The sequence below is a fragment of the Saimiri boliviensis genome, chromosome 9, assembly GCF_048565385.1.
Source record: "Saimiri boliviensis isolate mSaiBol1 chromosome 9, mSaiBol1.pri, whole genome shotgun sequence".
NCBI classification, from domain to species: domain Eukaryota; kingdom Metazoa; phylum Chordata; class Mammalia; order Primates; family Cebidae; genus Saimiri; species Saimiri boliviensis.
Window position 1 is genome coordinate 92,384,549 of NC_133457.1, and position 23,047 is coordinate 92,407,595.

The window sequence follows — 23,047 nt, forward strand, 5'->3', positions numbered from 1 at the left end:
CTGAACTGGGCTTTCTGGAGAGGTAGGAGGTCAGTAGCTGCAGCTGGCAGAAAGGGCATTCTGGATATAAGGACTAGATAAGAGCAAATACAGAGGGTGAAAAGAAGCCAGACTTTCTGGACTCAGGGTCCCCGGATTCTCCTTTCTTTAGAGGACATGGGACCAATCAGAAATGCCTCTGCATCCTTCCCAGCTGGTGGGGCACTGTGGGAGCCACCTGGGTGAGGCCTTGGGGAAGCCATTGTTTTCCAAATAAGGGGTCAGACTAAGTGCCATTCTCTGACTTTTTGCAGCCCTCAGCCATCTTGTGCCCCCAAGACCAAAAGCTGTGTGTGGAGGACAGTGAAGCAGGAAGGAGCCTTGGCCCCAGAGATGCTGCAGAGTCTACTTGTTGAGTGAGGTGCAGACATGTATGTGGTTAAACTGCTGGGTGGGGTTTCTGTTACCTGCTACTTAATGCACTCCTGATTGATGCACCATGTAAAGTGGACAGGGTAGAGCCTGGCACTGAGTAGGCACTAAATACAGCAGTAAATGTTGACAACCGTTAATCCAGCGGCAGACGGGAAAATATCAGAGAGGACTTGATCAGCACCAGAAAAACAAGTGGGGCATCTCAGGGGGCAGGGGGATGGGCGGGACATCCTGTGGTTGCCAGACCTGCCCTGAAGACAAAACAGAAGAGTCTGAGTGTGTTGGGGCCATGTGTGTGCATGTTAATGTGTATGAGGCTTTTTTTCCCTCTTTTTGAGACACAGTCTTGCTCTGTTGCCAGATTGGAGTGCAATGGCGCTATCTCGGCTCACTGCAACCTCCGCCTCCTGGGTTCAAGCGACTCTCCTGCCTCAGCCTCTCAAGTAGCTGGGACTACAGGCGCATGCCGCCACGCCTGGCTAATGTTTTTGTATTTTTAGTAGAGACGGGGTTTCACCATGTTAGCCAGGATGGTCTCGATCTCCTGACCTCATAATCTGTCTGCCTGGGATTACAGGTGTGAACCGTCATGCCTGGCTGAGGCTTTTTGTTTGTTTGTTTTGAAACAGAGTCTTGCTCTGTCACCCAAGCTGGAGTGCAATGGTGTGATCTTGGCTCACTGCAACCACCTCCCAGGTTCACTGCAATCACCTCCCAGTGATTCTCCTGCCTCAGCCTCCCCAAGTAGCTGGAATTACAGTCCCCTGCCACCACGCCTGGCTAATTTTTATATTTTTGTGAGGATGGGCATTTCACCATGTTGGCCAGGCTGGTCTCGAACTCCTGACCTCGTGATCTGCCCGCCTTGGCCTCCCAAAGTGCTGGGATTACAGGTGTGAGGCCACTGCACCCAGCCATGTGTAAGGCTTTTAACAGGGGTTAGCCCAGGGCTTGTGGCATAGCTGGGCACCCAGTGGGTACAAATGTGAGATTGTGTCTGTGTGACAAAGAAAGTGAGAAGGAGGAAAAGTAAAATAAAGCACTAAAAAAAAAAAAAGCTAGAGGAGCTTGAATGCAACAGGTGGCTGGATTTGTGGCCCAGCCCACCTACCTAGAGGCGATGCTCACTCTTTCCCTTCCCCTCCCTCTGACTGTGGGTAGAGGTGCCCATCGCCACACCCCCGGCCCTGCTTTTCTCAGTGGTCCTCCAAGTTGGGGGGTTGCCCACAGCCACTCCCTGCCCCCTGACATTGGCCCCTTCCCTCTCTTCCCACCCGCCTACATTCTACTTTCTATCCACATAGGGTGGGGCCTGACCCCACAATGGAGGCAGCCTGGCTTGCCTTTTTATTTTTTTTTTGAGGCAAGGTCTCTTTCTGACCCCCAGGCTGGAGTGCAATGGCACAGTCTCGGCTCACTGCAGCCTCAGCTTGCTGGACTCAAGTGATCCTCCTGCTTCAGCCTCCTGAGTAGCTGGGACTACAGGTGCACCCCACCACACCTGGCTAATTTAAATTTTTTTTTTTTTTTTTTTTTTTTTTTTTTTAGACGGAGTTTCGCCCTTGTTACCCAGGCTGGAGTACAATGGCGCGATCTCGGCTCACCGCAACCTCCGCCTCCCGGGCTCAGGCAATTCTCCTGCCTCAGCCTCCTGAGTAGCTGGGATTACAGGCACGTGCCACCATGTCCAGCTAATTTTTTGCACTTTTAGTAGAGACGGGGTTTCACCATGTTGACCAGGATGGTCTCGATCTCTCGACCTCGTGATCCACCCGCCTCAGCCTCCCAAAGTGCTGGGATTACAGGCTTGAGCCACCGCGCCCGGCTTAAAAAATTTTTTACAGAGAAAAGGTCTCACTCTGTTGCCCAGAATGGTCTCAAACTCCTGACCTCAAGTAATCCTCCAGCCTTGGCCTCCCAAAGTGCTAGGATTACAGGTGTGAGCCACCACGCCCAGCCGGGCTTGCCTTTTGGAGCTCTGTTGGTGCTCAGCTGGAAACTCATTGATGTGATTTTTTTTTTTTTTGGCAATGGAGTCTTGTTGTGTTGCCCGGGGTGGAGTGTAGTGGCTATTCACAAACAGAATGATAGCGCCCTATGGCTCTGAACTCCTAGGCTCAAGCTATCCTCCTACATCAGTTTCTCCAGTAGCTGGGACTAATAGGCACTTACTACCATGCCCAGCCACACTGATGATCTTTATAGAAACAGACCTCAGGCTGGGCATGGTGGCTCATGCCTGTAATCCCAGCACTTTGGGAGGCTGAGGTGGCGGATCACAACGTCAGGAGTTCGAGGCCAGCCTGACCAATGTGGTGAAACCCCGTCTTTTAAAAAAAAGAAAAAAGAAAAAAGAAAAGAAACTGAGACCTCAATCTAGACCAACAACCACCTATTTCTGAATGTGAGGAGAGCAATTAGGTAGAATCTGCTAGCCCCAGGCAATGGATTTTTTTTTTTTTTTTTTTTTTTTGAGACAGGGTCTCACTCTGTCACCCAGGCTGGAGTACAATGGCACAATCTTGGCTCACTGCAACCTCTGCTTCCTGGCCTTGAGCCATCTTTGCACCTCAACATCCTGAGTAGCTGGGACCATAGGCACGTGCCACTGTGCCCACCCAGCAGTGGATTTTTTAAATGCCTCCCTGATAAGAGTATCTAGCCTTTTCTCAAATATCAAAGCAGGAAACTAAGAAGAAAAGGGAGTATGCTTTTCTGCAAATTGAGGTGTACTAAAACTGGGTGGATTATGGCTGCCCTAGAAAAAAGGAGGCGAAAGTTGGGCAATCTCTGTCCCTTCCTTCCTTCTACCTCCCTGGACCATCTCAGACATGGCGGCACTCTGTGTTGGGAGCCTCCAGTTGGGCACTCAGACAGCTCTTCCATCTTCTGTCTCCACCAGATCTCCACCTGCATCTTCCGGACTGCTGCCTGTACTGCTGCATAGGCTGCGGCTTCCTATATGCCGCAACTGGGCTTTGCTTATTTGGTTAGACACAGGGTCTTGTTCTGTTGCCCAGGTTGGAGCAAACACAGTGGTGCAATCTTAGCTCACTGCAGCCTGAACCCCTGGGATCCAGTGATTCTCCTGCCTCAGCCTCCCAAGTAGCTGGGACTATAGGCATGTGCCACACCGTTTTTTGTTTTTGTTTTTGTTTTTGTTTTTTTGAGACAGAGTCTTGCTCTGTCACCTAGGCTTGAGTGCAGTGGCATGATCTTGGCTCACTGCAACTGCCGCCTCCCAGGTTCAAGCGATTCTCCTGCCTCAGCCTCCTGAGTAGCTGGGATTACAGGCACCCACAATAACGCTAGGCTAATTTTTTGTATTTTTAGTAGAGATGGGGTTTCACCATGTTCGCCAGGATGGTTTTGACCTCTGGACCTTGTGATCCGCCTCACAAAGTGCTGGGATTACAGGTGTGAGCCACCGCACCCGGCCCCAGCTAATTTTTAAATTAGTTTTTTTGTACAGACAGGGTGTTGCTTGGTTGCCCAGGCTGGTCTCGAACTCCTGGGCTCAAGCAATCCACCTGCCTCAGCCTCCCTGTTACAGGCAGGAGCCACCTCGCCCTGCCAAGCTGGGCTTTTCTCCTATGATCCGTCACCCAGAATCTTGTTCCTGTGCAGAAAGGGAAGGAAATCTTCAGACTGGCTCCTTTAATTAAATGTTTTCAGGCATGTCCTTTAACCTCTCTGAGCTCCTGTCAATCCCCACATTGGCCGTAAGCAATAATGGCCATAGCAGCTTCTTGTATGGCACTTGCTGTAGGATACCCTTGTTCTGTCTTGAAACAGAATCTCCTTATGTCGCCCAGGCTGGTCTCCAACTCCTGGCCTGAAGTTCCTCTCACCTTGGCTGTCCAAAGCGCTGGGATTACAGGCAAGACCAGCAGGCCCTGTTCTGAGTGCTTTGCATACATCAACTCATTTGATCCAATCCACAGCCCTGTGAAGTAGGAGCTTTTATATATTATTCCCATTTTACACATGAGGAAATAGAGGCCCAGTGGGATTTGGTGACTATTCTGATGTAACACATGTGTCCTTAGAGGTGTACATGTCAGTATATTTCAGCCTGCCCCTTCTACTCTCCTTGTGTTTCCCTGTCTCCCCGTGTCTGCTCATGGTCATCCCAAGGGCTGGCTCGGCCCTCTTCCCCTGGAGCTTTGAAAACCTGTAGCATCCCTGCAACCCCATTACTGTTCATCCTCTATGACCCAACCCTGAGAGCTCCCTCCCCGCCCTATGCTTGGATGACCTCCTTCCCCAGTACTCCCAATCCCAACCCATGAGTTTCCCTCGCCTCAGCCCTCCTTCAGGAACTTAGCCTTGGCTGGGCCCCAGGAGGACTGGGCCATGAGTGATTTGTCCTTTCAAACAGCCACACTGCCTGCAGGGCTGAGAGCCAGGAGGCCCCACGAGGCAGAGGAGGCCCAGCCACGTGAGGCGCCTTCCCCTCCTGCTGTCCCAGACCCCGCTGACTCAGAGCCTGGCACTCCTCCCAGGGTTGTGCATACCAGTATGGGCCGGGTGGGGCTGAGGCAACCCTCACTGTGCCCCTTGGCACCCACACAGACTCCTCCTGTGTGGGGAGGGTGGGAATGCTTCTTACCTTCTGTCCCATAACCAACTGTCTTCTTTGAACAATAGATTGTGAATAATTTCACATCCTGGAACATTCTCCAGGCATGATTTTCATGGCTGCACAACAGCAGCTTCTCCGTCATTATGAAACTGGCCTCTCTGATCATTTCCAGATTGCTCAGGCCACACACCTCCTTGTCTAAACTTTGTTGTGCCACCAGCACTGTCATGGCCTGTGGAGAACAGGGGCTGTGTGCTCCATTCCAAGATCAAGGCTTTGTAGAAATCTTAAGTTTTCTAGATGGTTGTGGGCTGTTGTCAGCAGAAGGGCTCAAGGCAATTAACATACAGCTAATGAACTCCAGAGAGGCTCCTTGATTTTTGAAGAATCTGACTTGACAAGACTGAGACTAATATAGCCTCATCTTTCAACATAGGAGAGTCAGAAAACAGGCTGGGTCTGTGACACCTAAATGCTTGCCACCACCACATACTGGTATGTGGGTTCAGCACTTGACCGCTATCAGATTGCCTTGCTAGATACAGCAATCACATTTTCTGGTTAAGGGAGTGAAATTAACATTTACCAATTTTTTTTTTTTTTTTTTTTTTTTGAGACAGAGTCTCGTTTTGTTGCCCAGGCGGGAGTGCAGTGGGATGATATCGGCTCACTACAACTTCCGCCTCCTGGGTTCAAGTAATTCTTGAGCCTCAGCCTCCCAAGTAGCTGGGACTATAGGTGCGCACCACCACATCCAGCTAGTTTTTAGTTTTTGTGTTTTTTTGTTTTGTTTTGTTTACTTTTTTCGAGACAGAGTTTCGCTCTTGTTACCCAGGCTGGAGTGCAATGGCGCGATCTCGGCTCACCGCAACCTCCCCCTCCTGGGTTCAGGCAATTCTCCTGCCTCAGCCTCCTGAGTAGCTGGGATTACAGGCACGTGTTACCATGCCCAGCTAATTTTTCTGTATTTTTAGTAGAGACGGGGTTTCACCACGTTGACCAGGATGGTCTCGATCTCTTGACCTCGTGATCCACCCACCTCAGCCTCCCAAAGTGCTGGGGTTTTTGTGTTTTTAGTAGAGACGGGGTTTCATCATGTTGGCCACGCTGGTCTCGAACTCCTGGCATCAAGTGATCCACCTCGGCCTCCCAAAGTGCTGGGATTACAGGCGTCAGCCACCACGCCCAGCAACATTTACCAATTTTGATGAGAATGTGGAGCAACAGAACTCTGGGACACTGTGGGTGGGAAGGTAAGTTGGTGCAAGGACCTTGGACAACTGTGTGAAAAATATCAGAGTTAAATGTACACATGGTAACCCAGTGCTCCACTCCTGGGCATATCTCCAGCACACTTTGTAACAGGCCCAAATAATCCATCAAGGGTAGGAGGAATATGTTCTATATCACAATTGTGGTGGGGGTTACACAACTATATATTTGTCAAAACTCACAGAACTGTACACTCAAAAGGGAGAATTTTAGCACTAACTTTGGCAGCACATATACTAATAAAAAGGAAGATTTAATTCTACCACATGTAAGTTTTTCTTTTCTTTTTTTCCCCTCGAGATGGAATTTTCCTCTGTCGCCCAGGCTGGAGTGCAGTGGTGCCATCTTGGCTCATTGTAACCTCTGCCTCCAGGGTTCAAGCGATTCTCCTGCCCCAACCTCCTGAGTTGCTGGGATTACAGGCACGTGCCACCAAGCCCAGCTAACTTTTGTATTTTTAGTGGAGACAGGGTTTCACCGTATTGGCCCAAGCTGGTCTTGAAAGTCTGACCTCAAGTGATCCACCTGCCTTGGCCTCCAAAAGTGCTGGGATTACGGGTGTGAGCCACTGTGCCTGGACCAAAAAAATCCCTTAATTTGTAAAATTGTCACTGCAAAAGTTACCCGGTGAACAATTTAGACAATTAAGTGGATGAAGATTCTCCCTCTTCCTCCCAGACACCACTGTTCTCCCCACTGGGTCTCTGTGCTTATCCCAGCCCTTTGCAGCTCTCTAACCACGTGAGCTGGCAGCACGTGGCTGCTTGGGACTTCGGCAGCCTGGAATTCCTGCCCCACCCTGGCCAAAGCTAAACAACCTTTAAAACTGGCTGGCAGCCTGGGATTTTAAACTGCCTCTCTGCCGGATCCACTTCCCTTTAGCACATCCAGGAAGAAAATTATAGCTTCTTCTGCTGGGGGGAAGGGAGATGAGGCACCTCTGCCTCATCTCCTTAACTTTCCGGGGCAGAGGAGGTCCCAAGTCAGAAACTGAAAGGCACGCCCACAGCACCCGCTTTCCCAGGCCCAGGCTCCTGCCTCCCTCAGCGGAGATGTCAGCACCAGGGTCTCCTCTTGAGGAAGAGCTGCCTCCTGGCTTGACCAATAACCCCATCTCTCCTGTAAAATGAGCTGCATACCTGCTGGGTAGGCTTAGGAGACATTATATCTAAAAGTGTCTGGAGTATGCTAAGTGTTCCACGGCTGCAGCTAAGACTCTGATGGTGAGTTAGGTTGGGAACAGATGTGGTCACAAACGTCAGCACTTGGCACAAGGCCTGGGTGTTGTAGACACTCAGCCCATGTTTCCTCCTCACCACGTGGCCTGATCCCAGAGTGGGAAGAGAACACTCACAGCAGAAGTGAGGCCGCCCAGCCCCACCTGCCTGGTTGCTCTAGGACTAAGGTGGGGGTGACAAGTGAGGGGTAGAGAGTCCTGGGCAGGCTGGAATGGCCGGCCGCTCTGTTTACACATCTTCTGTGTGAACTCTGAGCTTCTGAGAGCCGCTTTCCTCTGTGAAACCAGGTTGGAGGGTGGCTTCACCAGACCCTATAAGCACTCAAGGTGGAGCAGATGGGCCAGCATGCCTGGGGTCCATCCTCTCCCCTCCTCCATCTCCCTTTCTCAGGAGTCTGCACAGCTATTTTCCCTTTTCTGGGGCAAATCCTCTCACCAAATAAACATTTGCCTTTCTGCGGCCTGCTAGGTGAGAGGGCTTCTGGAGCCTTGAGGTCCCTTCCCTCCCTGAGCACTGTCCAGCCCCAAGACCAAAACCACATCCAACACCCCCCACCTATTGTGCTTTTGCAGAGGGCTCTGCAAAAGGAGTGAAGACCAAGTTCTTGGGCATAAGAAACTTGAGAACAAGCTACAGACAGGGCAGGTGTCCTCTAGACTCAGCATAGGGATCTGGAGTCCCCCTTTTCTGCTCTGGTAGGAGATAGCCTCCATTTTCACATCTGCAAGATGAGGGGATAATCATTGCATCACCTACTTCACAACATAGATGAACTGTCCCAGAAAGTGCTAATCATAATTGACATGTGTACACTTTATATCAAAGACAGCATCTTATTTATATAGATGCAAAGGAGTCCCTCCCTCACACAGCTCCCATTTGTGTGTGGGGGGCTGCGGGTGAGTCACTTGCAGTGGTATTCAGGGGATTTCCTCAGAGATCTGGGTTTGGCCTGTGATCCCAGGCTGGTCCTTTCCTTTTCTTGAGGGGATTAGGCTGGGGAGGGCCCAAATCCTAAAAGGCCATGCCGTGAGTTCTTCAAATTTATCCCGAGGACAATGGGGAGCCATTGATGATCCTTGAATGATGAGGTCACTCTTGCCTTCTGTGTAGAGTTTAGGAAGGCAAGGAAGTTTTGTGCAGAAGTGCTTGGGAGGCCAGGTGAGGGGAAGAAAGGGTTGAATTCAGAGTCGGTGGCAGGAGTGTCACTGAGAGATGGAAAACATTGGGAGAAGAGGGAATAAGAGCATGAGGGCACCTCTCCAGCAACTCTTTCAGCCTCTGCTGACCTGTCCCCTACCCCAATGCCACAATCAGCAGGGTGCTGGCCTCTTGCCCAGGGCCCCACAGGACACAATGCTGGTTTCTCAACTTGCTCAGTGCTTTATTGAACCAAGACCCTAACAGCAGGGCCTTCAGACACAGCCCTGCCCCCATCTTGAGATTCAGAATCCAGAGGGTGCTCAGTCCTTGGTTTAGCTGCTTCTGTGACATTTCCTCTTGAATAGTTCCAAACCCTAAGTGTAAAGATTTTTGTCCACATAAACAGACACACATATATTCCTGCTGCAGGCTGTCATGCTCACCAAAACGCTCCCAACTGGTTTGGGTGTGCAAGGCACTGTGCATCCATGACTACCCATCCACCCACACACCCACCCATCCATCCATTCATCCATCCAACCTTGCATCCATCCGCAACAAGAGAGCAGCAAGTTCTGACCAGTCAGGCCCCAGGGTTCACAGCAGTAGGGACTGGGCTTCCAGCAGGCTCATGATTCAGGCCTTAGCCCTTGCCCTGGGAGCCCCCAAGGATAATAACATCCCTTTCTGGGGCAATGAAACTGGGACCAAGTGGGTAACTGATATTTGACAGGGGAACCTAAATAGCCTACGAAAGTATCCTGAGGTGGGTATAAAGTCAAACAGACCAAGCACGCAGGTAACCCTGAAACAGGAATGAGTAAGAGCTTCTGTTCAGGCTGGAGGTGCTCATATGGCGGGACAGGAAAGAGAACAAGAGAAAGGGGCAACATGGCAGACATACCATGGTTCCTACAGAGGTTAGGGGCAGCTGTGGCCTGGGAGGTGCACAGGGCAGAGAGCTGACTCCCAGGTCAGGAAGGAGTCTAGCTGTGACCCATCCTTGGAAACCAGGGCTCTCCCCCAGCCTCAGCTGACACACATACAAAGGAGCTTTTCAGGACACAGGAAGATGAAGGGTTAACCCTAACAAGGAAAAAAGCTCCTGGAGGACACAAAATACTGCCTTTAGGTTGGTATTAACCCAGCTTAACTCAACAGACTGGGCTCTTCCAGGGGTGTGGGGGCACCAGGATATGGAAAATGATGGGATGAAACAGGGGAATCGGGGCTGGGGCAGACAGGCAGGACACCCACACCGTCTTCCCAAGGACAGCACCTGAGGCCTCCAGCAGGCCCTCAGCCAAGCAGGCCTGTAGGGCAGCTGGCTCCAGGCCCTGAAAGGCAAGGGAGGTAACAGGACTGATGCAGGCCCCTCACTGGTCCTGCAGCCGGCTACAGAGCTCCCGCCGGCTCCGCTCCCCAGCCCAGCTGCGTGTCTTCAGGCGGAAGGTCTTTAGCTCATCCTTGAAGGCCTCGTGGTTCATGGGCCGGTAGTCCTGGGGTTCACAGAAGTTCTAGGGCAGGACAGGAGGGGTCAATGCAGTGGAATGGGTAACTTTGGCAGGGACCCAACCCTCCCACCCCACTTCCCAGGGCTCAGGAATGGCCAAGCCAACCCTCACACAGAGACGGTGGCCTTGCCACCCATGCTACCGGGTGCTGAGGGAAGAACTCCTTGTAGCCGCCTTTCAGGATATACATCTCGGGATAGTGGAGGCTGGGGTAGTCATTGACAGAACGGTCTCGCTCCCTGATGAAACGGCACCTGGGATGGCACAGGCAGGGTGTGGTCAGAGCGGGGCATGCCGTGGCTTGTACATGATGGGACCTATTCCCCACAGCCACTCCTTTGAGGGCCCTGGGAAGCCACAGAAGGCTTTTGAGTACAGGAATGTAACCATAAGAACACTCTCAGATCAGTCTGGCTATACAGAAGAGGGTGGGGGAGGTGGAAGGAAGGACAGAAAATCAAGGGAATGGGCTCTCCATTTCCAGAAGGCAGTCGCACCATCTTTGTTAGCGGTATCTGTGCCTGGACCAGGAACGGAAAAGGAGGGGAGACAAGTGGGCCAAATTCAAGCAATTCATTCAGGTCACTCGTAGATCAGACCCAGTGAGGACCCGTGGTGGGGAGAAGGGAGGAGGAGGAGAACCCAAGACTGAAGCCACGTGCTGGGATGCCTGGAGAAAATGGGAGGGCAGCAGGGATGAGGGCTCTGTAAGGGGCATGTGGGTGCAGATTCCCAGCACAGGGGTGAGGCCAGGCTGGAGAGCCACTAGCAGTCAGATGGACCAGTGGCAACCCAGGAGGAGGTAGGGGAGGACGGATTGCCAGGCAGAGCAGGAACAGAGACAGAAGGAGCTCAGCTGGGGTGCGGGAGGCCCAGGTGCTGTGGATGCCAGCAGAGCAGGTTCCAATGGAGACCTAACAGCACTGAACACTGGAAGGGTCAGGGTCACTGGAGACTGACACAGGGCGCTTAGATTTTGAGAAAGGCACTGCTAGAGACTTGGAACCAGATTTTCTGGCGGGTGGCGGCAAGGATAGGGGTGTGGACATGAGGCCTGACAGGCAGGACAGTGAGGGGGAAGGGAGGTGGGTACCATGCACAGTGAAGAGGGGCTGAGGTCAGCTCCAGGCCATCAGGTAGGACAGAGGAGTGCCTGGACTCGCACCCCTGGCCATCACAATGGTGCCAGCACATGTAAGCCTGGGCAGGGAAGGCTGGGGCAAACACTAGCTGGCTGGGTGGAACTGGGACTCACATGCGGGGCCCACGCTCAGATGAGAATTCACAGTGGAAAATGAGGATGACTCTCTTGTCCAGGCTACAGGGTGTGATAGGGCTCTGCAGCAGGAAGCTCTCGGCGTCTCGTTCCAGGGGCAAGTTCACTGCAGTCTGCCAGGGGAGCCAGAGGTCAGGCCCAGCCCTGGGCCCCTCCCAGGAGGCAGGCTCCTCCCCCTGCAGTCCCTGTCCTCTTACTGGTAACTCCCCATGAGAGGGGGTACCCCTCCTCCATTCACTCTCTTAGCAGAGCAAGGACCTAAACTAGGTGGGATCTTCAAGGCCTCTCCCCACCTTACCTTGATGTGCCCACCTTCATACTCATAGGGGTATCTGCAGTCCACAATCACAAACTTCTCCACAATGTTGCTGAACTTGCCCATCAACAGGGCCACCATCTGTAGGAGGTCATGGGGGTCGGTCAGGCTGGCAGCTGACGGGTGGCCCTAGCCTGTCCTCTGGCCTAGTCCATGCAGCCCGTCCCCAGGGAAGGTCAACAACAGAGCTGCAGTCCTAAATGCGCCCAGAAAACAGTGCAATGCTGTTTACCGTTTCTGGTGAGATGTACTTGAGGTCTTGGTGCTTTCCATCGACAGTCTGTAGGAGGAAGGCCTGAAGGGAAGGGAAGGGATTCGGGAGAGAGGAGAAAGTTAAATTGGTAAGACCAGGAGCCTGAAAAGGATGAAGTTTCATTTTCAAGCCCAGAGGCCACACCTGCTTTGGCCTTCAAATTCAGCTCTGGTTCCCATAGCAACTGAGAGGCACCTCTTGGGTCTGACACCCAGGGAACAACCTTCCAAGGAGAAAGGAAAACGAAAAAGGGAAGTGGAAGAGATGAACCCCACACTCTGCTCCCTACCCTCTGCCAAGCCCACAGGTGAGGCATGAGGGGGTTCCAAGCTAGGTATGAGCTTGGAAATAAGATGGAGATACAACAGATGGCTGGAGTGACTTGAGGTAGAGTCAGGGGACCAAGGAGGGCCAGAGGGAGTAGTCTATGTAAGAACAAAGGATAAAAAGACACAAAGGACAACCCACGTGGTGGCTCACATCTCTAATCCCAGCACTTTGGGAGACCAAGGCGGGTGGATCACCTGAGGTCAGGATTTCAAGACCAGCCTGGCCAACATGGCGAAAACCTATCTCTGCTAAAAATACAAAAATTAGCTGGGCATGGTGGCACATGCCTGTAATCCCAACTACTTGGGAGGCTGAGGAAGGAGAATTGCTTGAACCCAGTAGACAGAGGTTGCAGTGAGCCGAGATCATGCCACTTGCACTCCAGCCTGCAGGATGGGAGCAAGACTCCATCTCAAAAGAAAAAAAAAAAAGATACAAAGGACAAAGAAAATGGGGACTCTGGGAGACAGGGAGGAACCCAAGCAGCCCCTGGGCTAGAGGGTTCCTAGTCAGTAAGAGGTCCAGCCCCCGAGACCCCTTCGATGCTACAGGTACCTTAGAGTAATCTCCAATCAGCTCTCGGTGGTCACTGTCTAGGAGGTTCTCGATCTCATCATGACACAGTGATTTTGAGCGGAGGACTCGGGCTTTCTGGAAAGTGAGTCAGATGGAGGCCAGGGTCAGGGGTGGGGCTGCCCCTCAGTGCCCTGTCTGGCTGGTACCCCATTTCCCTGCCATGCCCAGGCTGCCACCTGCCCTCTGCCACAAACTTAGTGAAGGAGTTGGCTGCCCAGGTGTATACCAAAGTGGGCCCAGGAGGAAGGCACTCACAGGTTCCTCAGGCTCCTGCTGCTCCTCTGGAGGGGTCACGCTCCGTCTCCGCTTATTCTGCACAGGCGTTTCCCTGTCCTGGGGCCGCTCCAGCCTCTTGAGGATGGGCCGGATCACACTGCAGGGCATGGATGGAGAGCGGAAGAGCCGCTGGCACTTGCTGTACATGACGAGGTCCTGGCAGGGACAGCAGATCAGGATCAGAGTGTCCAGGCCCACCCCATCCCTCAAATCCCACCAGAGGGTAGGATGGACCCCATGCCTCCAAATTCAGAGGGGGCCATCCCAGAGGCCCACCTGCTCCTCTTCCTTTTCCAAGGTCTTGACCAGTGGGGCGCTAATTAGGCTCTCCATGCCCGGGGGGACTGCATCATCATCCTGAGGCCAGATTAGCAAGGACAGGGTCACACCCACATGCACAGGCCAAACCCCTCCAGTCCCTGAATCCTCCAGCACAGCTTTCCGTTTCCCTGGCAAGCCCTAGGCTGAGGCTTCCCCTACCTAACTTCCCCTCCACTGTGGCACCAGCCATCTGCTCTTCTCTGATTGGCCAGAGGTTACGCTGTGACTCAGTTACCTCAAATGCTTCTTCTGACACTGGAATGAGGTCACAGTCCTGCCACAGGGGCTCAGCGCTCTCTTCTTTTGGGCAGACTCAGGGATGGGGAGGTAGGCGCCTGGTGGGGCAAGGCTATTTACCTTTAAGTCACTCTCTAGGATGTCCACAAATCCATCATCTTCCTCAGTATCCCCCTCTGCAGGGGTCAGAGAGAAGCGGCCTCGGGCCATGGGGCTGAGCTCCTCTACGTCCATCTTCCGCTCAGGAGTGAGACACTGTCCACATGACAGACACAGACTTAGAGGTGGTGACAGGTTCTGCCCCCATCCTCCTGAGGAAAATTTCCCAGTGCCTGGGGGTTCAGGCCACCCTCCTCTTCCCCCAGGTTGCCTCCCCAGACTCCTGCCAGGGGCCAGCTCTCTGGATGTACCATCAGGTCGGGGGCTGAGCTGGGCCTCTGGGCAAAGGCTTCCCTGCGGCTGGCCCACTCTGCCAGAGCATGGGCAGAGGTGGGATGTGTGGGCTTCCATGGCATCTTGAAGACAAATCCATCCTGCAGCCAAGATGAGCAAGGAGGGTCCTCACATGCCAGGGAACTACCCCAGCACGCCCCTTCCTCTCCCCAGAGAGCTCCCATCCCAGCCTTCCAGAAGCGCACGTTCTCCTTGTCTTCCCCAGAGCTGCTGGCAGCTCCACCGCCGGCCTCGCTCTTCCTCCAGACGTCAGGTGCCTGGGAGTTGGTGATGTTCCGAAGCACAGGGCTGTGGCCCAGCAGCCTCACCTAGAGAGCCAGGCAGGGCAGCAGGCAGAGGAATGAAGGCTGCACTCCTCCGGCCCCAGACCAGGCCCTACCTTCTCTATCTCTCCTCCAGCTCCTCCCACTTGCCTATCTACCTCTGAAACCCCATCTCCCACAGGCTGCCTGGGGACACCCAGCTGGGAGGTGATCCCTGGATGCCTCCTGCCCATCTACCCCACGCCTGGCCAGCATGTCTAAGCCTCAGTCAGGCCTCAAAGACACTCACCGGCATAGACTGGAAGCGTCTGATGGCAAAATGCTCACTACAGGAGGAAATGGGGACAGGTGAGGGCTGGGAGAGGCAGGGCAGGGACTGAGAGCATTTGGTATGCCCTTCCAGACCCCTGTACATCCTGGGGGAAAGCCTATGGTAGATGGAAGAGGCCCGGGACCACTTACTTTCGAATGATCCGGCTGGCTGCCTGGATGGCCTGTTCAAACCTAGGACAGAAAAGGGTCCCATGGAACCCGTCCTCCCTTTGCATCCATCACCCTCCCCAGCACCAGGTCCCCAGTCTGGGCCAGTGGAAGGGGTGAGGTAGGAAGAATGCCTACCATCAGGGGGCCCAGGTATTGGGGAGGGGGGAGATAAGAGGCAGCCTGGAATGTTAAAGTCTACCCTGACTGAAAGAAAGCCCAGAGAATGGCAGTGATAGAGACAGCTGGGGGAGGTCGCAGGGTCAGGGCGGTGTCACCAAGGCAACAGTCTCGCCAGCCTGCACCAGGCCTTCCACCTGTATGCAAATCACCTCAGCGGGGCCATATGGCTGCCAGAAAAGGCATCCATCCAACCTATGATGACAGGCCAGGGGCACCCAGCAATGTGGGTGTCTCCAGGGCCTGGACACCGGCAAGGTTAGGCTTCCTTCCCCCTGTGAGGAGCTGGCCTGGCTCCCAGTCCTCCTAGGACTGGCGCCTGCTTTAGGGCTCTTCCCTCCTACAGAATTTTCCAGGGACCAGCCTCTGTTCCCACCCCCTCCTCCTGCCTTAGAAGAGGCCAGCAGGCAAGGAATTCCAACACATGTTCCCTCTGAGGCCACTGCATAAGCTTCTGTATATAGGCCCCGCCCTCCCGCCGTGTTACAGTAGACCACCTGCCACATGGAGATTTTGTGCATCTACGTATACACACACACACACACAGCTGCTTTCTGAGAAACTCTGTATAACTGTCAAAGCAGGTGTGGGGCAGGGAACCACTCAGGTATAAAGTGTGAGGGGGATGCCCCCCTGGGGCTGCTGTGCCCAACCAACCTGGCATTGGGTTGGTTGGGCACAGCAATGACCACTTTCATTGGCTTGCTTTCTGTCTGCACATGGGCCTTGGGGTTAGGGCAAGACTGCTCTGTGCTGCCACCAAAACCAATCTGCACTCCCCCCACCCCACCCATTTCCTGTTTGTGAACCAATCTGCAGCCCAGCCCAGTCTGATCAAAGGCAATGGGAGGTAAGACAAGTCAGTGTTCTAAACCCAAAGCCACAGTCCCCAGCACAGGCTAGGGATGCCCAGCTGTCGCTGCTAATGGCTGGCAGCTGCCCCACTGCTTGGGCTTTAACAATTGGATGGGAACAGCTGTGCCCTGGAAGACACCGCCCATGCCCACGGCCAAGGAGGGCGGTGTCTGTCCAGGCCAGAGCCCACTTTCTCTCCATTCCCTTGCACAAAGGGCCCAGACCAGGGCTGGCCAGAGGGTCAAGTGTCATCAAAGTCAGAGGCTGCTGATGGGCCAGGAGCCAAATTGGTCTGCAGGCCACTGTGTTTTGTTTGGCCTAGAGTGAGTGAAAGTTTTGAATTAGCTGGATTACATTTCTAAATTGTGATATTTCACAGAAAAAAAACAACGGGTATTCCACCAAACAAAAAAAATGAGTATAGACAAGAAGAAAAACGGGACATACACTGGACTTGTATTCCTGCAAGACACGTAGTCTCTAGCATCTGCTCTCCCAGTGGCCACTGTCTCCACCATCCCTGTCCCTGAGCCCACTCTTGGTTGGCTCCCATGAGAGCAGATCCTTCTCTGAGACAGGGAGCAGAATCCCAAGGCCTGAGAAGGTCAGCGAGTCCCCCCGCCCACGGAGATCCTGAAGGCACCCCATGGTCTGTCCGCTTTCCCAGGTCTCCCCGGTGAGTTTCTGCTAGAACTGGGATTCTCAAAGGCAGGTGCTGACTGCTTGGTAGTAGTCATTCCCTTCAATACTCACGTCTGCTCCGCCATCTGGGGGTCCATAGGGCTGGGGGAGTCCATGCAGAGACCTAAGGGGATGGAGCACCTTGGTTTGAGAGTTGTGGCACTTTCTGTATACTTTCCCTCACCATGTCCCAATAAGAAGAAAAAACCCGTTTCTAGTTTGGACTTTGACACGTTAGAAAATGAAACAAAAACCCAACCATGGACCCTGAGGGCTGACACATTATCCCCCAAATAGTACAGGGCTCCACTCCCTGTTTACTATGAGACAACAGCTTTTCAAAGAAGAGGTTATAGAATAAGAAGGTTCTAAAGACCAACTCTCGGCCCTGAGTGCTTCCCAGGTAGGGCTGTGGTTTAGGAACTTTGGTGTGTGGTTTTCCATAGGTGAGATCTCATCTCCCGTAGAGGGCCCCACCCTCCCACCCACTCAGCCAGTCACCCAGTCTGCGCTGGGTGTGGTGAGCCCCACAAGAGATGTGCCTTCCTCCCATCTCTGTGGAGGGTTGGGGAGCGGCTCCTGGGCCCACCAGGTTGTGGGGAGGATGTTAGTTTGATCGGCAGGGAAATCAGGAGGCCCAGGCAGCCCCTGAAATCTCTCCTGGCACTGGCAGACCTCCCCAGGCCCCCCCTGGGCCTCACCTGCATCAGAAGATTCAGAGGATTCAGACGACAGGGAGGATTCAGATGCCCTTCGTGACAGGGATAGGCATGTCAGCCGGCTGCGGCTAGGGAAGAGTAGGGTCCCTCCCTGACTCTCTGGGGTTTCGCTGGGAAGAGAACAGGGACCCAAGAAAGGAGAAAGGTAACCGTGGGGCTCAAGGCTTTGCTGGCCCGCATTCCCACTCCCTCACTGAGAAAAGAACTGAGCGAAACACTACACCAGGAAAGTGATGGCCCCAAGGGCCGGACCTCTTCTCAGGTCAGGGCAGGCTCATTCTACAAAGGCCCCAAAGCAGCTTCTCTTTGTTGACTGGTTTAGGAAAGGTCCTCCCAGGAGCAGGGGAAGGTGAGCTCAGGGTGTGATCAAGGCAGCCTGGCTGGAGGCCATCTTAGGGGTTGGTGGTCTAGCAGAGCTGCCCTGGAGGGCCTTCCCCTAAACTGTCAGACCCCCACCTTTCCAGGACCCTTCCTGAAAGCTGGAACAAGACCAGGTTCTCCTACTGGGAAAACCCAGTTCTCCCCTTGCAGACTTAGGAAGCAGGATCAGTGTATACTTAATTGCCTTAACTCTGGGCACAGAAGTGGGGTGGAGGGAGCAGGGGCATGGCTGTGTGAGTGCTCCATGGCTCTGCCACCCTCAAGTTCCCCCTCCAGGCTTGGGATTCCCATCCTGAGGCAAAAATGGTGGCTATCTGGGTAGGGATTAGGGAGGCAGCCTGGTGGAGGCACATTGAGGGAGGAGGGAGTGAGGGGAAAGAACACTCGGACAGGCTTGTGCAGACCAAGAGCAGGTCACCTGGAGGGTGTGGGAGGCACAGCCCAGGTCTCACCTCCAATGTCCTGGGCCCCATAAAGGGACAAGGGCGTACCTCTCCACTGCCCAGGACGCCTCCCCCGGACTCCACCTCCTGGATTCGGATACCATGCTCAGCTCTCCAGGAGGCCCAGGGCTCCAGTCCGGGCCTTTCACTCCCATATCCAGCCTCCTTGGGGTGTCCTACCTGCCGAGCCCGGCGAGGTCGTGCATGGTCTGGGTGAGGGTGGTGACCGGCGAGGAGACGGCCGCGCGCACTGGGGACCCTAGGAGCCCGTGAGGTCCCAGCAGGAGGCCCGGGAGGTGGCCGGGACGCTGGGCGCCACCGCGCACTCCGGCTGGACTGAGAGCCGAGCCTGGCGCGGGCTCGGGCTGGGGCACCTCCATCGCCGCGGGGTCGGGAGAAGGCTGGTTGGAGGGCCAGGCGCAGGGCCTCCAACAGACGCCGGGACAGCTGGCTGGGCCGAGGGAAGCAGCGGGCGCGGGGTGGCGGTGGGGGGGGGAAGGGAGGGAGGGAGGGAAGAAGGGAGGGAAGAAGAGCCACAGGGCCGGGCGCGAGGGAGAAGAGGGATGCGGGGAGGGTGGGGTGTGAGGGACGCAGGGCTCAGGCACCAGCCTGGAAAGCCTCTAGTTGCAGCTGCCACTTCCACCTCCTTATATATTCGAAAAATAACAGCGGCCGCGCCGCTGGACGCCACCAATGGGGTAGCGGGTTAGAGGAGGGCGGGATCGAGGGCGGGGCCCGCGGGGCTGGAGGCGCGGAGGCTGGATTTCCAGGCTTCGGGTGGGCCGGAGGAATTAGGGTTTATCCCACACCCCCGCACATCACCCTGGGGCGAGGATCCTGGCCTCCCGAAATCCGCCTCTCGCGACATGGTTTGGAGTTCCACACTCCAAAGGCGGCAGCAACGCCCTAGGGTGGCCTCCGCAGGACCCCCCGCAGCTTGTCGTCACCTGGGATCACCGCTAGGGACCGGGAGTTTGCTAAACCGGTTCCCGGAAGTTTGCTAAACCCAGCTGCGCTGTGCTGTCTGCGTTAGGGATCCCATTTTACAGACCTGGACGTTGAGGTGTGAAGTTCATTAACTCGTTCAAGGTCACGCGGCTGGCAGACCGTGGGCCAGGATTCGCCCAATGCCGTGGCCTCCGACCCCGCAGCCTCCCCGCCCCCGCGCCTGGCCGCGCTGAGCAGCAACAAAACGTCATTCGCAGGCGGATCGCCTAGCGTAGGAGGTGGGAGGGGAGTGGGGCCCCCAAGCGGAACCGACGGGCGCTTTCGGGGTACTCCAGGTTAGATGTTACCCCAACCGGTTCAATTTTTGCGGCAGCCCCCGTAGTCCCACTAAACGGTGGGACTAGACATGGGTTTCCGCGGCTGGGGGTCGAGGAGGGTGTCGGCGGCCAGAGAAGCGAGTTAAGTATCACGTCCCTTGATGGCTTGGCTAACTTGGTGCCAACGGCACCATATTATTTAATTGGTGTTTATTTGATGACCAGACCAGAGAGGCTGAATTTATCATTCGTTTAAGCCGAGCATCTTCTAATTATCTAAATGCCTTCCAGCCCCGCCCGTTTTCCAGGCCTCCGGAACGGGCGGACTGAAGGCTGCACCCCAAAGCCAGTGGGTAGTAAGCAGCTTTCGCATTTCATCTCCCCAGGTTAGACGTGGCCTCTGGCTGGGTGGGCGGCAGTGCCGGGGGGATGGAAGGGCTGCAGCTCAGGAAGACAGGAGCGCCCCTTCTCCTGCAGTCTCAGCCACCCGGACCCAAGGCGAATTGGATGGGGGTGGCAAAAGGGAAGGCCTGTAAAATGGGGGACTGGGTGGGCCAATTCATGTGAAGGGGAAGGGAAGATCCTAGCCCCACCTGAGAAAGGTGGCCAAGGTGGGAACCCTGATCTTTCCTTTTCTCCACATTTTGCTCAGCTCCTGTGCTGTGCAGAGGGCTCTGCAGGTCTGAATTTCTGGTTCATCCTCCCTGGGTCAGGGGTCATGGCCCGGACCTCCAGCCACTACTCCCAGTGAGGACATGACTGCCCTCAGTGCTAGGATGGAAGGGGGAAGTACCCTTGTGAGGCCACCCACCCCCAAAACCAGAAATAAAACTACCCCGAGGTTTGCATTTTCAAAATCAGGCATGCCTCCATCCCCACCCAGCCAACATACATCTATCTGCACAGGGTGTGTGTGTCAGGGCAGGCTTTATATGTTGAATCCCTTGAAATCCCAAGTCAGGTCACCTCTGGGCCAGGGGTAGGTGGCAAGACCACAGAGGGGTTATGGGATTTTATATTTTGTTGTTGTTGCCTTTTTTTTTTTTTTTTTTTTTTTTAGAAAGAGTCTCGCTCTGTTGCCCAGCCTGGAGTGCAGTTTCAGGATCTCGGCTCACTGTAACCTCCATCTCCCAGGTTCAAGTGATTCTCCTGCCTCAGTCTCCTGAGTAGCTGGGATTACAGGCAGCTGCCACCATGCCCGGCTAATTTTTGTATTTTTAGTAGAGACGGGGTTTCATCATGTTGGCGAGGCTCCTCTCGAACTCCTGACCTCAGGTGATCCACCCACCTCAGCCTCACAAAGTGTTGGGATTACAGGCGTCAGCCACCACGTCTGGCCCACATACATAATTTAAAACATTCTAGTAGCCACATTTAAAACAGCAAAAAAAGATGGCTCACACCTGTAATCTCAGCACTTTGGGAGGGGGAGGCAGAGGCGGGCAGATCACGAGGTCAGGAAATTGAGACCATCCCGGCCAACATGGTGAAACCCTGTCTCTACTAAAATACAAAAAATTAGCTGGGCGTAGTGGCACGTACCTATAGTCCCAGCTGCTTGGGAGGCTGAGGCAGGGGAATCGCTTGAACCCTGGAGGTGGAGGTTGCAGTGAGCCGAGATCCTGCCGCTGCACTCCAGCCTGGCAACAAAGCGAGACTCTGTCTCAAAAAATAAATAAATAAATAAATAAAACAAAAAAGAAAAACAAAATTACTGTAATATTTTATTCAATGTAATGTTCAACATGTTATTGATATAAAATTATTAATGAGATACTTTACATACTTTCTTGGATACCAAGTCTTCAAACTCTAATGTGCCTTTTACACCCCCAGCACATCTCAGTTTGCACTTGAAACATTTAAAAGGCTCAACAGTGCTGGACACTGTGGATCACACCTGTAATTCCAGCAATTTCAGAGTTTGATGCAGGAGAATTGCCTGAGGCTAGTAATTCAAGACAATTGTGGGCAACACGGTGAAATCCTGTCTCTACAAAACATTTTTTAAAAATGTAGCCACGTGTGGTGGCTCCTGCCTGTAATCCAAGTGACTCTGGCGGCTGAGATAGGAGGATAACTTGAGCCCAGAAGTTTGAGTCTGCAGTGAGCCATAATTGCACCATCACACTCAAGCCTGGGTAACAGTGAGACCTTGACTCTAAACATAAAAATGAGGCCAGAGGTGGTGGCTGATGCCAGTAATCCCAGCTCTTTGGGAGGCTCAGAAGGGCAGATTACCTAGGTCAGGAATTCGAGACCAGCCTAGTCAACATAGTGAAATCCCATCTCTCCTAAAAATACAAAATTAGCCATGCATGGTGGAGCATGCCTGTAGTGCCAGCTGTGAAACTCTGTCTCAAAAAAAAAAAAAAAAAAAAAAAGATTAAACATAAAAATAATAAATAGTTCAATGGCCACTTGTGGCTAGTGGCTGCAGGTCTGTATCTTTACAAGCGTAAATACATTGGTATTTTAAAGAATATACAAACAGTGTGTGAACATTGTTCTAGCGAGGTGGTTCACACCATAACCCCGGCGCTTTGGGAGGCCTAGGTCAGTAGATCACCTGAGGTCAGGAGTTCAAGATCAGCCTGGCCAACATGGCAAAACCCATCTCTACTAAAATTACAAAGATTAGCAGGACATAGTGGCGTGTACCTGTAATCCCAGCTACTCAGAAGTATGAGATAGGAGAATTGCTTGAACCCGGGAGGCAGAGGTTGCAGTGAGCCAAGATCGTGCCACTGCACTCCAGCCTGAGTGACAAAGCAAGTTTTGTCTTTTAAAAAAAAAAAGCCATAAAACTACTGCTCTATACCTTTCTTCATCTTACTTGGAGATGGATCCATATTAGTACCATAATGGTATATATATATATATATATATATATATATATATATATATAAAGCCCCTAATGCAGAACATTTAGGATATTAGCTTTTACAATGATGCAGTAAGTATGTCCTATGTGTCTGTATGCTACCTACGAGATGAATTCCTAGGGAGGAACTGATGGGAGGTACAGCATTAAGTTTGTTTTCTTTCTTTTTTTTTTTTTTTGAGACGGAGTTTCGCTCTTGTTACCCAGGCTGGAGTGCAATGGCGTGATCTCGGCTCACCGCAACCTCCGCCTCCTGGGTTCAAGCAATTCTCCTGCCTCAACCTCCTGAGTAGCTGGGATTACAGGCACGCGCCAACATGCCCAGCTAATTTTTTGTATTTTTAGTGGAGACGGGGTTTCACCATGTTGACCAGGATGGTCTCGATCTCTCGACCTCGTGATCCACCCGCCTCGGCCTCCCAAAGTGCTGGGATTACAGGCTTGAGCCACTGCGCCCGGCCTTTAAGTTTGTTTTCTGTTTTTGTTTTGAGTCTAAGTCTCTCTCTGTCACCCAGGCCGGAGTGCAGTGTTATAATCTCGGCTCAGTGCAACCTTTGTCTCCTGGGCTTAAGTGATCCTCCCACCTCAGCCTCCCAAGTAGCTGCGACTATGGGCACATGCCACCATGCCTGGCAAATTTTTGCATTTTTTAGAGAGACCGGGTTTCATCTTGTTGCCCAGGCTGGTCCTGA

The 23,047-nt window shown here is 53.4% G+C and overlaps 1 protein-coding gene across 2 annotated transcripts; it reads right to left on the bottom strand.

The window, feature by feature from the left end:
- Nucleotides 1-8,872: 8,872 nt before the first annotated feature.
- Nucleotides 8,873-19,361, bottom strand: CDC25B (cell division cycle 25B). Of its 2 annotated transcripts, XM_003941079.4 has the most exons (17): nucleotides 19,258-19,360; nucleotides 18,387-18,657; nucleotides 17,365-17,492; nucleotides 16,736-16,787; nucleotides 14,930-14,971; nucleotides 14,757-14,793; nucleotides 14,390-14,512; nucleotides 14,162-14,284; nucleotides 13,872-14,006; nucleotides 13,470-13,550; nucleotides 13,173-13,349; nucleotides 12,897-12,992; nucleotides 11,991-12,053; nucleotides 11,741-11,839; nucleotides 11,422-11,555; nucleotides 10,309-10,420; nucleotides 8,873-10,169 (listed from the first exon to the last, which is right to left on the bottom strand). In XM_003941079.4, exons 1-17 carry the CDS (start codon nucleotides 19,280-19,282, stop codon nucleotides 10,029-10,031), a joined length of 1,839 nt encoding a protein of 612 aa, XP_003941128.1. In that variant the 5' UTR covers nucleotides 19,283-19,360; the 3' UTR covers nucleotides 8,873-10,028. The 2 variants fall into 2 exon arrangements, with proteins under 2 accessions (XP_003941128.1, XP_010350116.1); XM_010351814.3 differs by having other exon boundaries at nucleotides 14,162-14,512; nucleotides 19,258-19,361.
- Nucleotides 19,362-23,047: the final 3,686 nt, after the last annotated feature.

What these genes read in the sequence shown, in the direction of transcription:
- CDC25B (XM_010351814.3), bottom strand. Translation starts at nt 19,282, where the DNA reads ATGAACTTCACACCTCAACGTCCAG. An exon ending in GCTCAGCCCCCGACCTGATG is followed by an intron (nt 14,007 to 14,161) that starts GTACATCCAGAG and finishes TCATGTGGACAG; the next exon opens with TGTCTCACTCCTGAGCGGAA. An exon ending in TGGAAAAGGAAGAGGAGCAG is followed by an intron (nt 13,350 to 13,469) that starts GTGGGCCTCTGG and finishes TGTCCCTGCCAG; the next exon opens with GACCTCGTCATGTACAGCAA.